This window comes from Topomyia yanbarensis, chromosome 1 (assembly GCF_030247195.1).
Source record: "Topomyia yanbarensis strain Yona2022 chromosome 1, ASM3024719v1, whole genome shotgun sequence".
In the NCBI taxonomy this organism is placed as follows: domain Eukaryota; kingdom Metazoa; phylum Arthropoda; class Insecta; order Diptera; family Culicidae; genus Topomyia; species Topomyia yanbarensis.
Window position 1 is genome coordinate 13,358,717 of NC_080670.1, and position 16,437 is coordinate 13,375,153.

General features: G+C 42.3%; 2 protein-coding genes across 2 annotated transcripts in view; one reads left to right on the plus strand and one right to left on the minus strand.

Moving 5' to 3' along the window:
* Positions 1-2,343, plus strand: part of LOC131676926 (lateral signaling target protein 2 homolog) — a 49,879-nt gene extending 47,536 nt beyond the window's left edge. The window contains exon 4 of the mRNA XM_058956329.1: positions 53-2,343. Within this exon, the coding sequence (XP_058812312.1) occupies positions 53-929 (877 nt within the window). The 3' untranslated portion in view covers positions 930-2,343. The remainder of the gene's footprint in view (positions 1-52) is intronic.
* Positions 2,344-6,186: 3,843 nt separating this feature from the next.
* On the minus strand, positions 6,187-12,528 carry LOC131676928 (cilia- and flagella-associated protein 58-like). The gene is made up of 7 exons (XM_058956331.1): positions 12,397-12,528; positions 10,408-11,338; positions 10,001-10,350; positions 9,318-9,944; positions 7,944-8,071; positions 6,574-7,868; positions 6,187-6,521 (listed from the first exon to the last, which is right to left on the minus strand). Exons 2-7 carry the CDS (start codon positions 10,531-10,533, stop codon positions 6,363-6,365), a joined length of 2,685 nt encoding a protein of 894 aa, XP_058812314.1. The 5' UTR covers positions 10,534-11,338; positions 12,397-12,528; the 3' UTR covers positions 6,187-6,362.
* Positions 12,529-16,437: the final 3,909 nt, after the last annotated feature.

Consider the following 16,437-nt stretch of genomic DNA (forward strand, 5'->3'; position numbering starts at 1 on the left):
AGTGTCGGTTTATTCGGTTGTTGTTGTCGAAACTATAACACTTTCATTTCAGGACAACGGAGAACCTTCTGCACCGTCTATTTGTGTGCATTGCCGGCGTTGCCGACCAGCTGCAGACTAACTTTGCTGCCGATCTGCGGCAGATGTTGAAGAGTGTGTTTATCATCAACTCTTCGCCACCGGAGCCGGAAATGCCTCCGGAACCGGCCATAGAATCTGCCGATAAACCGAAGGAACCGGATCCAACCGATATGTTTGAATTCCGAGCCAGTGAGCAGGACGTTATCACGCCCGGTCAGAATAGTGGCGGCTCAAGTCAGAGCATTTATTCGGCCGAGGAGGTTAACGTGGAAGATTCGCAGGATTCGGTATTTGGTTCGCCAGGATCATCACCGGTTAGAGCTTCTTCTGCTCCGCGAACTATGATGACTTCGACGGAGAATGGAAGTGTGACGGTGAACGTATCCGTTTCCGTGGTCACAGGAGGTAGTTCCGGTTCCAGCCGAAGCTCGCAGGAGAGAAGCGTGAGTCTGAGTGAAGCGTCGATCGTGGTGGAAGGAGGTGGAGGTGGTGGAACTGTTGGATCAAATCTACGAGACAGCCACCGAAGACACAGTGCGATTGGATCCAAAGGGGAATACGGCAGGAGCCGATCCAGTCCCAACAGTCCGCTGAATGGAGTGTCCCCGATGGAAGAACAACGACGTATGCCGGAAGCACCTCCACGGTGGATTCCCGATGGAGATGCACCACGTTGTATGGCCTGTGCTTCGTCGTTTACACCTTTCCGAAGGCGCCATCACTGCAGAAACTGTGGCGGAGTGTTTTGCGGGGTTTGTTCCAGCACGACCGCTCCACTGCCCAAGTATGGACTGACTAAGGCGGTGCGAGTCTGCCGGGAGTGCTTTGTCCGCGAGGTTGGCGTTTGAGAAGTTGTGCATGGTTCGTTTAGTCGTATGTGTTTATGGTTTTTTTTGTGTTTCTGTTTTCGGTATGCGACAATTGTTTTGAACAGAAAGAAATATGTTTTGCTTTAGATTCATTTTAGTTGTACACGCTAAAAGAAATTAGAGTTACTCAAGAAGCTTAGCTCTTTGGTTCAAGGTTTTATAGTTTACTTGTTTTACTTTCTTAGAGAGTTCACGGTAGCCGTGCTTTACTTTCCAATTTAACATTAGTGAGCAAAGCTACTGGCGTAAGGCGAGTGTTTTCAATTTCGTTACTATGCTGAGCAAGTGTTACAACAACATAAGTAAACAATATCATTAGCTAAATATTACACGCGACTTTTTATACAGTTTTGCCGGAAAATGTGACAAAAATATTGTTTCCTTCTACCCGATTAGAACAAGTGTTAACGGTTAACTCCCGCCCAGTTTTCATCCTGTCTTGTGTCTATTCCATTTTATTTCGAAATATGATATAAACATAAAACGTTAATCGACAAACATTCCTCTCATAAACACGTTAAACTATGGATAAAAGACTCGAGTATCGATCGATCGATGTATTAGATGGTTCAAAATTTGTTTGGTCTCTTCACGGTAACTATTCACACGAGAAAGGGTGAAACCGGAATCACGAAAAAACGGGAGGAATCAACTTTAGTAGCTTGAATTATTTTGCGTTTGAGTGTCGAAAAGTAGCGCAAAGTTGTGTTTCGTTTATGCTGTGCAAACTGAAAACTAGCTATTAGTCAATATGTTTATGAAGATAAAATATAGCTAAACCATTTAAGTTCCGTTGCGGCGAACATTTAGTTGTCTATCCAAATGCAAATTGCACTACTCTCTAATTGTGGAGATCGAAAAAAAGAAAATTATTTGAAATCCGAAAAAGCACTGTGTATCACGAGTTAAATGAGCACGTTTCTTAATGTAACAAAAAGCTATGTAATTGAAACACATAATCTCTTATTTTTTCCGAAATAAAATTCTTAAAGCAAAGAAAAAAGCTAACAAAAACATTTAAAAAATAATTGGAGTGATATCTTTTTTACAAAGAAAATTAAACGTATTGAAAATAGAAAGATATACTATACATTTCAAAAAAAAACAAGTAGCATGTAAATTAATACTTTTGTGAATACATTACTGCTAAGAATACGCTAGTGGCTAGTTTCCCAAACGAAAAAAACCGACATCAAAAAGAGAAAAGAAACTAAATACATCAAACAATAATGCTACGAGTAAGTTAATAAGTCACACACACACACAGTTAAAATCACACACTCCCGTGGAAACTGAAAGGAGAAGATACGTACGGAAACCATAAGTCAAGATTTTAAATGTTGTGAATACTGTATAAACAGAAGGTAATCAAAAATTCGCTGAATTTATTATACTTGTGTTAAGTTCTACTGGCTACCGGGTGATGTATTACATTCCATTACACGTTTCATGTGGTTTGATTTCATAACGAATCGTGGTTATTTGAGGGAGTTGTTTGTGTGTCCCTCCGGTCATCGTATCATTATGAAGCCATATTTTAAACGTACATCAATGGTTAGGTTGTCTTCAATTATCACATCACATCGATGATAGAGCAGTGGGTATAGGGTCAAGTTCTTTAGCGACGCTGCAATTATAAAGTTGTGAACAATCTTTCTATCTGAACCGAACGATGGCTGGATGCTTCATGTTTAAAAAATGGATCCGACTTGGCACAAAATATGTCTGTCCGATTCGAAATGGAAAAGGAAAGATGTCGTATCAACTCTAATTTGGGCGAAACCAGTGAATAAATGTTGGTCCTATACGACTACAAGTTACCAACGACGAAATTACCGCCATGGCACGGACGAATCCTGAAATGACGCAGAGGGCTGACTTGATCAAATTGGTTGCCAAAGCAACGAAAATCAGTTAAATGAGCATCGTCTCCTTTAACGTCAGTTTGGACCCTAACTTGAAAATGATCGTATTGGACTCATGAACCCAACCTCAAGCGATTTTGTTTAATCAATTTGAGGAATATCCTCCTGATTTCAAGACATAAACCACGCCAGTCGAGTGCAGCCTGTGCCGAGCTGTAGACAAAAGTCGCTACTATAGTGCAGCATGTAGATGCCCTTTCATGGATGGTGGAAACTTCTGGGTTCCCATTACAGGTGAGTACTATGAAATTTTTCTCATAACACTAAAACTCAATCACTCCGAATTGCAGCATGGTGCCTGTGGTGCTGAAGTACGGTCCTGGTGTGTCGTTGAGTCTGAGCGTAAAGCTTTCGGACTTTTGGAAGAAATGCTCGATAATGTCGTCCGTAACCACACAAAATACTTGTCGCCAAAATTGATCAGTCCGTGATATGCCATGTGACGAATCTAGTCAGTAATCAGCCCGAGGAAAATAAGTACGAGACGGTGAAAGCACGCTTACTGAGTTCGTGCGACCTGGGAAAGATGCGACCAACACACTTGCTTGCAAAAATACAGGAATTAGCAACTAGATTCCACGTAGCCGAGGTTCTACACAAGATGCTTTTCTTCCAACCCATGCCGCAGAATGTAAAAGCCATTTTAACAATCACCGATGGCACAATTGCCAAATTAGCGGAAATGGCTGATAAAATGTTGGAGTAAAAAACTAAGATCATGTCCTTCTGAAACGGCGGAGATGGGCACTAGCCTAAAAAGAAGCCGTGTACAGTTATTCTATCTATTACGAGCAATATCAGGCGCCCTATTGTCAGTCACGTCACCTAGTGACTAGAAGAAAATTTCCTTCGAGTTTCTCGGCCCTATTCTGCGCGGCGTGTGACGTGAGACGACTAATCTCACCTCACTTTATGTGACTTTTCTCACCCAATTCTGAAGAATCACTTCGGGTGACGTGAGACGCCCATTTAACCGCAATGGGAAATCTCACCTCACCCGAGTCGACTCTCAGAATCGGGTGAGAAAAGTCACATGAAGTGAGGTGAGTTTAGTCGTCTCACGTCACACGCCGCGCAGAATAAGGCAGTCTAAGTGACGTGGCTGATTTGAGTTTGCGACGCAGATTCAATTGATGCTTCCTGGTTGCGGACGTCGCTGTTGCCATCATCGGAACAGATCGTAGATGAAACCACCAAATTTTTCTTCGGCATAACAGAATCAGGTGTGTACAGCATAACAGTATTCGCGGCAGATTTCGGGAGCTGCTGGTACAACGATTAAGAAGGGAGTGCCATCACATCCAGACGAGAGGGTCACCCATCACCAAGAAATGTCGTCGACTCGCGCCGGATAATGGACAATCTTGCAGCGCCGCTAAAACACGATCTTGCATTCGTCGTAAACAAGAACAATGGTGATTTTGTATGGATCGACCGTTTTCATTCGGTTCGGTTCCGTTGTGTAGTGTTTAGTGGTGCAGTATGAAGGCCGTTAAACGACTGATATCGGCTTTGGGTTGCAGCACGTGATGTGAAGGAATCGGCTGAGAATTTCACCCAGCAGAAAAGCACGTTCTCTCTAGGGAAAAAGTAAAAGGCCCTTTTGGCGTGAGAAGTTGGCATAGCAATCCGCCTATGGTGGTCCTCTACGGGGTGAAAAACTCGTGATAAGAAAAACCGGTTCCAAAAAAGGAATAAAAAGTGTACCGGAAATTGCATCGGAAGTTCGGGACTCTACTCGCTTTTGTGCGTGATTATTGCCGGAATTGCGTGAACCGGTTCTCGGGTTTTATGGTGCAAATTTGTAGTGATCCTGTCGAGGAAAGGGCGAGGCAAAGGGTAGTGAGAAGTCGATGTGTTTCCGTTCAATTTTGTCGAACCAATTGAATGCACCTCTTGCCAACTTCGGACAACCACACGAGTGTAGCACCGGGACGATAGGGAGGAAAGGGAAACAAAACAACGGCGAGGAGACCCTCAAGCTATTCCCGGGATCGTATGATGACGGTAAATGTCCTTAAGGTGAGTGCACCTCTTTTTACCTCCGTATCCTAATTGATCGAATTACCATATATGATTTGGGGCAATTTCGAGACTAGATTTGGGTAGAGCCAACCTTTATTTTACACACAAATGTCATGTCACGATCAGTTTGTCGAAAAAAATGACACTTCGCGTTTTTTTCCACCATCACTTTCAAAGGTGAAAACCAGTCACGTAGAGTGGAGTAAGTCTAAAGTTTGAATTTTGTAACATTCCATCCCTGTCCTTCCGCGATCTACGTTCTAGCCTGGCCGGCGCAGTTATTAATTAACACTGCGATTACTAGAATTTGCACACTGAAATATGTTTCGCTACTCCCAAGCATAATTATCTGCTGATTCCCTGTGCAACTTCAACTAGTACAGATCGATAACTGGGTAGTCGCACAAGCTCAAGGTCATGCTCTTTGTATTGGTAGATAAACGCGATCATTAACTGTCCTTTTTGTCAACTAACAGATATATCTACGAAATCGACATAATAGTAACAAACAAAACGAAAAGCTGAATTGCAACATTATGCACGAAGCTCGACAAAAAGCGGTTTCTATTGAACAGCAGATACTTCAGATAAGTTGTACATAGAAACGAACGTTTCCCCGATGGCGACTAATTTTGAACATCAGCACCTGTGCGTCTAAAGGAACACCATTGAAACGTGCTAAAATGTAAACTAAACACAATGTTAACACACGAACTCTGTTCATGGCCATGTAGCTATAATCAAATCTGTCACCAATGGTGTATGGTGAACCTTGGCCTTGTCATACGAACTGCTCAACATCAATGCATTAAAATATGAGATCAAGTTCAAAATTTGTTCCGTTGTGAAACATTTGTTTGATAACACCCTAATGTGAATTCGAACTGTAAATATTTTAGGTCCCGTACAATTTTTGAAGTTAAACTTTGTTTCGCGCAATCGATGCGTATCAAATGGGTGCGTCTTTAAGTAGGTGTAATTATCGAGAATTTAGATTCGCAGTAAATAAAAACTAATTGAAACATGTCATTCATATAGTAGATATAAAACATTAAATTAGGATTGTTGCTGATGATATAGTTCGCTTTCGTTCTCGTAGAGAGCTCATTACTTCGACAGTTCAATACCATATAAACGTCAAACTAATGGGAACTTAAGATGAGTGAAAGAAATAGAGCAATCTGCATCATCAGCAACAATCCTAATCTAGTGTTCTGTATCTACGATTTTTATCTAACGACCTCTGCTTAACACTTGAGATCTTCAAAATACCAAACACATTTCCGTACTTTCAAATATTTATTTATCACACCTCACACGCACACACAAGCAGTGTTTATACTAAAGTATTTGAATATCGGCTTCCGTAGATTCACGTGTCCACACCAGAATATTTCGCGATAACCGCAGGAAAACAAAGAAACTTATATAACTAGCTACTACTCACCACCGATCGAATCTACTAGCAGAGGACTTTGAATCCAGATCCTAACATGCGATATCCACCGCTTTGACTGTTTCGCTGATGGATGACAATCACCTTACTCTGGTGAGACTGTGATCGGCCCCCAGGGTTGAAAGCATTACGAACCGAGTCCGCAAGTTTCTGCTTTTCTCGTTTCTGAAATGATGATTCAATTCAAAGTTCTGCAAACGAAAACGTTCAAACTTACCTCATTAACCAGCTCTTTTTTCGTCTCAAGCAGCGACTTCTTCAGTTCTTCCACCATACACTCTTGACTCTTGCTGTCGGTTTCTTTGATTCGAATCTCCGCCGAGAGAGCCTTCAATTTCTTAGTTCTCGCCGTGAGGGCTCTTTGCGTCGCGCACAGTTGCTCCTTCATCTTCTGGTGGGGTAACTTTTCGACCACCTCCTTCAGCTCGCCGTAAACTTTATCAGCTTGCTTGATGGTTTTTTCCTGTTCCGAAACCGTGACCGACTGGTACAGAACTCGTCGCTGAAGTGTCTGCACCTTCACAATCAGATCCATCTTTTCCGGATCCTTTCCGTTTAGCTTGCGCCAGCGATGAATGTTCATCGGTGTTAGCATTTCATCTTCCAAAGCCCTTGCCTTGACGCGTTCCTGATTCAGTACTCTATTCAGTTGAAGTACCTCCTGCCGCATATCCGCCGTATTCGCCAAACCTCGGGCCAGCAAATTCCTCTGGGAACGCAAATTACTGATCTCAATCTTCAACAGCCGTATGTCGTCCAAGCGATCCCTGTACTGAGTCTCCCCCCGATCCAAAGCCATATTCAGCATGTTGAGTTTTTCCGTCAGATTGTTAATCTCGTCCACCCGTTGGGTAAGCTGCATCTTAATCAAATCCTTTTCGTTGATGGTTCCATCGAGCTGCTTCTTCAGTCGCATCATGCTTGCCGCATCCTCCGTCAGCGTTTTGTTCAACCGAGCATTCTCCATCATTTTTTCGTTTAATTCAGATTTTGTATGTTGTAAAGTAGTCGAAATGTTCTGCAACTCTGTCTTCAGCGATTGTTTGTCCTTCTCAATCTTATCGATCGTCTTGTTTGCCTTGAACAGTTCTGCCACCTTGTTGGTGTTTTCATCTTTCAACTGATCCACCGAGTGCACCAACGTCTTCAGCCGATCCTTCAGACCATCATTCTCCTTCATACAAGTTCCCAAGTCACGCTCGAAAATGTTCCTCTCGCTTCTGGTCGACTCCAGCGAGTTCTGACACTGGAACAGCTTCGATTCGGTTTCCTTCAACTTCTCCCGAAGCTCGACGATCTGATTCTGTCGGTACAGTAGATCCTCGTTCATCTGCTCCAGCTTGTCGCTTAGATTCTGCACCTCCTCCGCATTGCGGTCCCGATCTTTCTCGATCTTCATCATCAGCATGCTCTGCTTCTGGGCCGCCGCCTGATGTCCCTTGATCTCATTGTCCAGCGTTTTCTGCTGCTTCTCCAGCAGCATGATCTGATCCATCAGGTCCGCTATGGTTTCTGGAAGCGGGAGGGAATGGGGAAATAGCGGTGAAAAGCTAGATAACTGTAGTTATACGGGTTGAGTTTACTTACTGTTGGTTTTGGTTAGTTCCTTCCGGGTTAGATCGCGCTCCCGGACGACGGCGTCCGTCTGCTTTTTAGCATGGTCGAAGGCCTTCTTGGTGACATCACGTTCCTTCTCGAAGGTGACGATGGTGTTTCTAATGGGGGAAATGTTTTATATTTTTATTCATTCATCATTCGAGACAGTGGTAACACAAATCGACAATTCTAGACCTTTATTCTTATTTTTGACTTATTTCAATAACAATCAAAACATATTGATGTGAAAAATAATTTACATTCCTTCAGTAGGACCAATGATAAAATTACTCATATTCATTAGATAACTCGTTCTATGACAGGGAACTCAAGTGATATGGGAGAACTCACTCTCTTGTAGTATCCGAACCGTACACTGAAAACTAAGTATCAGATTCACGGTGCGCGCACGATCGTCCAAGAACACACGCGAATATGCGAATGGTTATAAAATCGAATTTATATACACGAAGTTACATACACGCACACGCGACAGACAAATGCTCACGCTATTGAACACGTTAACCTACTAATGCTCGAGCCCTTCGCGATGATACACGCGATCGTGAAGTCCCTACGTCTGCACATATTTGAGCCGTACGATGAATATCACATTCCGAATCACGGCCCGCTACATTTGTCCTAAAGCAGTGTTTTAGTGGGCGACATTTCCCGTCTCGTCTATAATTATAGCGAGTGATTTTGACGTAGATCCCTTCCGAGATCATTGTAGGACAACACTCGAAAAAAAAATTGTGTTGACCATTTTTTAGTATATGGAGGATGCTAGTCATACAACATAGTTCTGTTTGGCAACGGTGCTGACGACGAAAGTAGCTAATCATTCCGTTGCGTGTCTCAGACTTTTTTTTTCGCTATAATCAGTCACGCAATTGAAAGCCGATGCGACGCCGAACGCACCGGTTATGAAAGGTAGCTAGGCAAAAAGCAGGGCGTTAAACTTTTGATTTATTCCTTATCTAATCATTCTATTTATTAGCCCCAATACCTTTTGAAATTGCCCACTCCTAATCAATTGTACGTCGTTGACTAAAGGTTCGAAATCAGCATCTAATCAAACGTATTCCAATCGTTTAATCTTTGCCCGACACTGCACCAGCGCGATTAAAATTATTGCATCTGCTGATTCCGGTGAGATATTGCAAGGATTAACCGGCGTAAAATAAGGTAACAATGATTCGTAAATTACGGCAATAATTCAGTCTAAAAATACCGCTAGACTCGGACGATCGCATTAACGGACCATAAACAACTCATTGTTGTACCCCTGACTAACGCTAGTACGATTAAAAGTCGTCCAAAATTACTCACCATCTGCTGGAAAGCCGCGCCATAAATACTCACTTGTGTTTCGCCACCTCCTGATCCAACGCACTCTTCGCCATTTCAACCGCCTGGATTTTCTTCTGCAGCAGCTCCTTACTCTTCGCCAACTTAGCATTCTCCAATCGGTACTTGTTGTTCTCGTCCTCCTTCAACTTTAGTATGTTAACTTTGGTGTTCAGTTCGTTGGTCACCTTCTCCTTCAGCTGGACCATATTCTCGAAATCACCCTGAGCCTTGGCCAGCTTCACCTGCAGCAGATTGTTGCTCGTCGTAAGCCGCTCCAGCGTCGTCCTGATCGCTGCCATCTGCATTCCCTGCTGTACCGTAGTTTTGTGACTTGCCTCAGCCTGTGCCTTAAAGCGACTGGCATCATCGGTTATAACGGCCAGTTCCGCCGTCAGCTCCGTATGTTGAATCTGCAGATTCTCCAACATACGCTTGTCACGGAACGCCTCGTTCGAAGTCTCATCCAACACCTTGTACAGTTCCTTAACCTTCGCCTCCGTATCACTGCATTTAGCTTCCAGCTCCTCGGTGTACACCCGTTGCGTGTGAAGCCGACGGTTCAACTCCTCAACTTCTGCGAAAAGACGGTCACGCTCCCGCAGGATACTCTCCTTGTGTTTACCCATGGCAGCTCCCACCCTGAAAATTGACGATTAATCACTTTCAACAATTTACAATCCAACAAAATTATCAACTCATCATCCTTATCCCCGTGCCGGTCCGATTCGGCAGCCAACTTCTCCAGCTTCTCTCTCATCTGGTTCATCGCTTCCTGAGCGGTCTGCTCTCGCGTATGAGCCGCATCCGCCCGTTTCCAGGCTTCTTGAATCTCCGATCGCAGTACCTGTATCGTATCCTGGTCCCGTTGAGAGATCGATACAGCTAACGCTACCCTCCCAGCTGCGGCCGCTACCTCACCCTGCATATTTGCGATCTTTTCCTGCTCATCTTGCAACTGCTGCCGAAGCTGTTGACTTGTTAGCAGCAATTTTTGAAAGTCCTCGGCCAGTGCATACTGCTGGTTTCCCTGCAGATCTTTCACAGTCTGGAACAGCCAGGAATGTGACAGAAATAAACGTGTGTATCACGTCAATCCACTTACCAGATTCGCTTTGGCACAGATCTCCTCGAAAAACTCGTCGGAGATTTCCTTCGGAATAAGATCATCTTCAAAGGTGGATTCTGGCGCCTGCGAGTCCTCCCCACTTTCCTCCACAATTTGGTCCATTTTAGGTTACGGTTTGTAAAGCACAAGGACACACCCGTCGTAAACTTTCCGAATACGGTTGAAAAGTGAAAATTTTCCGTGGTAAATTATTTTCCCAAACAACCGCTCCCAACTGCCATGGGAACTGCGGTTGGGCGGCAGTTGGCGTTCTGGTTCACGGTATCACAGGAGCTCAAACAGCTGATTCGGGCGCCTTAATAAATTAACACTACGCGCAGACAGGCAAAATAAAATAGCCACAGGTTGCCGTTCGGGGGCTGCTGATTTTTTTTTCGCCAAAAGCAGCTGTCAGTTTGTTGAATATTTCTTTTTAGGTCGCTCGGTGTGAACAGCCTACTGAGATTCGGCTTTGGTTGATGTAACCTTTATGGCATGGTTTAGATGAATGTTATAGACGAGCACGTTCCTGCTAGCCCTGTCGTTCATTTTCCGGTATAACCCGGTCAAACCGTTCGGAATTTGATACGGAATCCAGTCAGTATGACTTCCAGCTCAACTTCAACAAGCGGAATCGGTTGTTGAGTTGGAAACCATACTGACTATGTACACTTCAGAATTCTGAACCGGTTCCGGAATGGGTTTAACTGGGAAACTGAGCACGCATCGACTAATTATTCTATTCATCCAGCGGCGTTAAATTTCTAATCCATCCATGATTGAACAGATGACATCAAATTCTGATTGTCGTTCTGTTTTTGCTCGTATAATCTGCATCACAGAAACGGATTAAGAGTAACACAGAAATGAAATCATCGTATCGTGGTTTATTTCAAGGATTCCAAAGTGGAGCGTTTTGTAATGGCAACTGAAAAGTTCAGAAAACAATCGAAGATTAGCAGAATACTGACAGAAACAATAATAGTTATTTGATCTCCATAGCTACATTGCGTTGTTTAATGATGAGAAGTTTATGGGCAATAAAGGATGAATAATGGAGTTGGGCAGATTTACCATAAATTCACAGTTAGGACCCCCTTGCCCAGGCCAACAAAGAATTATTCGGACTTCATGACGCTTTTAAACCATTTTCATAACGAGAGAGATTTAGCCCGATCGATGAGAGGGAGAGGTGACGATCTGCTTATAGGAGACATTGGGGGTCGATAGGTCAACTGTTGGGAATATGTGATGGCATCATCACAGTTCCTCAATGGCGGAGTGGTTACGGCACCCAACTAGAGACTGGGAGATCGCAGATTCGATTCCTGCTTGAGGACATATCTTTTCTCAGTGTTTCCAATAAAAAGGTGAATTTTCATCGTTTCTTCATTCTCACCGTTCCGGTCATTCTTTCTCTGTCTGTTTTCCAGTGGACACGTTCATAAAAACAATTCGAAATTGACCGGTTTTTTTGTGTCTGGCAAGCAATCTGCAGTTGCAGCAAACGAAGTCAGATTTATGTCACAGCCGGGATTATGATGAGTATATTAATCCAAGAATGCTTGGTAAACAGTAAAAACGGTACTGATAGTTATTTGTGTTTATACTTTAAAATTTCTATAGAACTGTTACTTCTTACTTCCACGCGTTTTTACTGGTCCAAGGGCCCCCACAATCATGAATCCGAACATGACCAGCAGCCAAAATATTTAAAGTCTCTACGTTGCAGTGTGATTCGGTGCGAATTATAGATGAGGCTTTCATAACCACAATTGCAAATCACTTGCCGAACCAAATAATTTTTAGAAACGTCTGCGTTCACTCATAAAAACTCAGCACGAAGTGACTGGGATAAGATTCCTTCCCCAAGCATGTCGCACTAAATTTTGCCTTGTCATAATATCTTGATTACACCACCATTGACACTTGAACCTTGCCGGTTGCAATGACCATTGTTAATGGCATCGGTAATAATAAGTTTACCTGCTGCAGCAGTGCAACGCAATCAAAGTCGGCAAAAAAGAAGCTCCGCCCAGGGGAGGTGAAATGTCATCTTCCATCATCTTTGAGCAGCGCGACACACCCTGGCTGGTTGTTACTTTGCCGCGATATAGATTTTCCTATATATTTATAGCTCGAGGGAATCGCCCAAACGAATGCCGTCGCTTCCCTCTTCGAATCTAGCTTCGTCCATCATGCGCGCGAGATGATAATTAAAGTGCTGTCTTCTACGCTCTGATATAGTGGTCGTGGATTCCATCGGTGATGGTGATGATTTATGATCTGATATCGATCGGTTTTAAGTCGCGACGACGAAACCAGTTCTTTTCCACGATCGAGTCCTTGCCCGACGCAAGGACACGCGACTACCTGGCGAAAGCTGCGTGAACTTCCGTGCAGTGTTCAAGGTCAGCGCCTAGCTTGTCGCTGTTAACAGATTACTAATATGCGTGGGGATTCCTATTCTAGAACGAGATCGAGTTATGAGTCACTTTGATACGGTATATTGTTTATGCTAGTGTGTGTAAATATATTCTATAACAACAAACACGCCAAAGATTGTTTGGCGTTTCAATGAAATTGTTGAATAAAAATGCAATAAAAATCATTGAACTTTACACTGACCGCGCGGACATTGATCCAGTTGCCGTAGGTCATAAAAAAACAACTTCCAACAACGGCCAAGAACATAGTAAGCCTAGCCTTTGTTAGCCGCCTAGCGAGACATACCTGCTTGGGAAAGCGAAAACGACAGAATCAAAAGTCAGCATGAATGAATGCCGACCGGTTGATTCGAGCAGTTGTGGGACCGCGAAACAACTTCCTTTCTCGCCACACCGCAGCAAGCCATGCATTATTCAATTCGATCGGTCACTGGTGTGCGACGTTCGTTTGCGTGTCTGAGTGTATGAGGTGGGTCAGTTCAAATAAGTGTCCCCTTACAGTGTACAGGGACTGACGCACCAACAGGCGCTTTCGATGAGACACCAAGGGTACAAGCAAACAGTAAACAGAATGATTTGCATGTTTTACCTTAGGCAAACACGGGAATGTGTTTGAACAAACACCGGCGAATATTCAATTGGTTAATTTGCTGCGATTCTGATTTCTTATTCGAATCGCTTACCAAAATATGCGCAGAAAGAAGGTATTGTTTAACTTAAATTTGGGTACTTATGAGTTTTGTCTTTTATTCACAATCAAAATCGAAACAAGTTCTTCCGTTCAATCCAGCTTTATACGTACATGCTATAATGGCGGTCAACATTCCCAACAAACAATGACAGCTGAAGAAACTTGATACGAGAGAATTGGCTGAACAAGGTCTGTACAAGCAATTATTCAGCTAAATTGTTGGTTGGGTTGTTTGGTTCGTCAAAGTTTAAAATTTCTCATATTGGCAATAGTTGTTCAGGTCTTCCGCCTAGTAAGAGGAAATTAACCTATATTAGTCCAATGATCCGGAAGTATTACGAACATCACCAGTAGGCCGCCATTATGGCACGTAAAAAGCTGGATAAGCTGTTTTTGATCAGTTTTGGACATACTCAAAATTAAGTAAATTTGACATAAATTTTAGTATTCGTGTATATTTTTCAATTCTAGACAAACATGTCAAACGGTCCTATGTAAGTTTATTTATTTTCTCTTTCGATTATTACGGCGTCATCATACAACACATTTTAACACAAAAAGTTAAGCAGAAAACGTAAAAGCAGCCGACTTATTAACATAAGAAAAAGTAAACAAAGAGATACTCTCATGTGCACTTATGACCATTTCACCATGTTTGTCTAGGATTTCGAACAATTCATGAGAAAGGTAATACCTTACAACTCGGTGAATGAATGTTGCTATTTGTTATACCTTCCGGATTCTTCGATACACACATACTGTCCGAGTATGTGCCAGTCAGTTTAACCAACCACGTTTAGCTCTCCGATCAAACACAAATCGAAGGGTATAAGAACCCAAATCCATCTCAGCTTCTCTATTGAGGTTTACTAGATACCAGCTAGATACCATTAAGAAACGAACAGTGGTTTGTTTGCTTTTCCAATTTCGTGAGTTTGGGTGCAGCGGATGAACTTATCGAATGTAAACAAACCACCGGTTATTGTCAAACGAAGTTCGTACGCTTGTTTGTGAGTTTATTTTGGTTTATAACCTAACTAATCCTAATCATTTTAATCTTCTAATGAATTGAGCAGTTATATTGATAAATCGGGAACGATTGTAACGCGAATAAGCAAAAATGTGGCTCTCTCACTTATAGGACGAACAAGAGATCAGCTACCCTACATTAGCAACGCCGCGATTTCTTTAGTTTGCTTGCTTTTTGCTTACTAAAGCAAACAGGCGAGATTGAGACGATCTGTGGTTGTGGTTGAATCGATTATATAGCTGCGGGTCTATGAATGTGTTGCCTTCTGGTAGCGTGTCGGTAGTGGTACGCTATTACAATCGAGGGGATAGTAGCTGGTAAGTTTAAGGAAGTTAATAAATTAATACTTTCTCTTGGAGTCCAAAGGTAGCTGGTAGAAGAAGAAATAACCAAATATGTCTAAATACCGTTGCAATAAATAGTGATCTGGCGCATTAGCAGATAATATTAGCATCAAATTGCTTTTGTTTAGGAAACATAGGATACTCTCGGTAGCCGGCTACCCAGAGTTTAAAAAGAACCAAAAATTAACAAGATCTTTTCTTTTTCGAGTGATCGTGTGCTCGCTGACTAACTAGACAACTACCTAATAAACTATGCTTTACAGGTCGCATCGCTTGCTTGGAGCGAATCCTAGATCTTATACCAAAAATTTCCAACTACGCAACACCTCTGGAAGAGTCGGATGAATCGTCTTCCTTCCATTAAGTAGGTGGAGCATCAACACTTCCCGTCTACCTTATCCTTTATTCTTCCTCGTGAACTATGGAGATTCGAGCGGCCGGCAATGATGACTGTCGTGCTGTCAAAGTTTTAATATGGGTCGGCTTGGTATGAATTCCATTTCCTAAGCAGCTCTTATTAGATAATCAGCAGTCAAACATGATGAAGTCAGTGTGCAAACCGCCAAAATCATCGTCACGACGCAACGCAACGGGTCCAACTGGAGCTGGTAGTTCGGAAGGACTCCCATTCAGAATCACTCACTACAATTGCAGACAAGACGATATATATCATCCACTAAAACAATACCACGGCTCATCGCCGACACTCACTCGGAGGAATTTAATGATTATTACACATTTCACTGGTGTTTCTTTCCTTCGTGATTTCGGAACTTTCAACCTTGTTTGCAATTTTCTACCTTCTATTCATTTTTTTAAAAAGTTAAAAAACCAACCAACTTTTGCATTTCTTTTGATTCTACGAACACTGCGAACACAGAATTAAAAAAAAATTGTGATAGTAGAACGGTAGAAAGAAGGTGATGATAAGGCAGTGGATATAGGACCAAGTTCTTTCTGGAATTGTCAATCTGATAAGATGTTCTACTGAACACGAATTTAATAATTAAGTATTTTACCAATCGGTTTTTGCTCAATATCTTTTCCTTAAGCATTACGCGGTCTTCGAGATTTTGTTTACTTGTTAAATTTTCCATAAAAACAAGACTAATTTTTAGAAGGAAATCCTGCCCTGTTGGTGTAAAATTATAGTTTCCAGGATCGAGCTTAGGTTTTACACAATAATTCTAGGGCCCAAGTGAAACCCAAAAATTACTCCGAGCTTAAATCTAATTTTTGACCCACTCTAACAGACATAGCCGACGTGCCTTAAAAAGTACGCAATGCTTCTGAGCCGAACAATACCAACTAGCCGAAATGAATAATATATCAACTTTCAGATTATTTTCGTTATTTTTTTTCTTTTGAACATGTTTAATGTTAAATTATGTACATTAACGTAATTTTATATGTAAAATGGCGGCGCTTAAAATTTTATAATATAAGAAAAACGTGCAATGTGTAATTTTTTACGTGCACTATATTTTGCAAACAAGTTTAAAAAGCATACACACA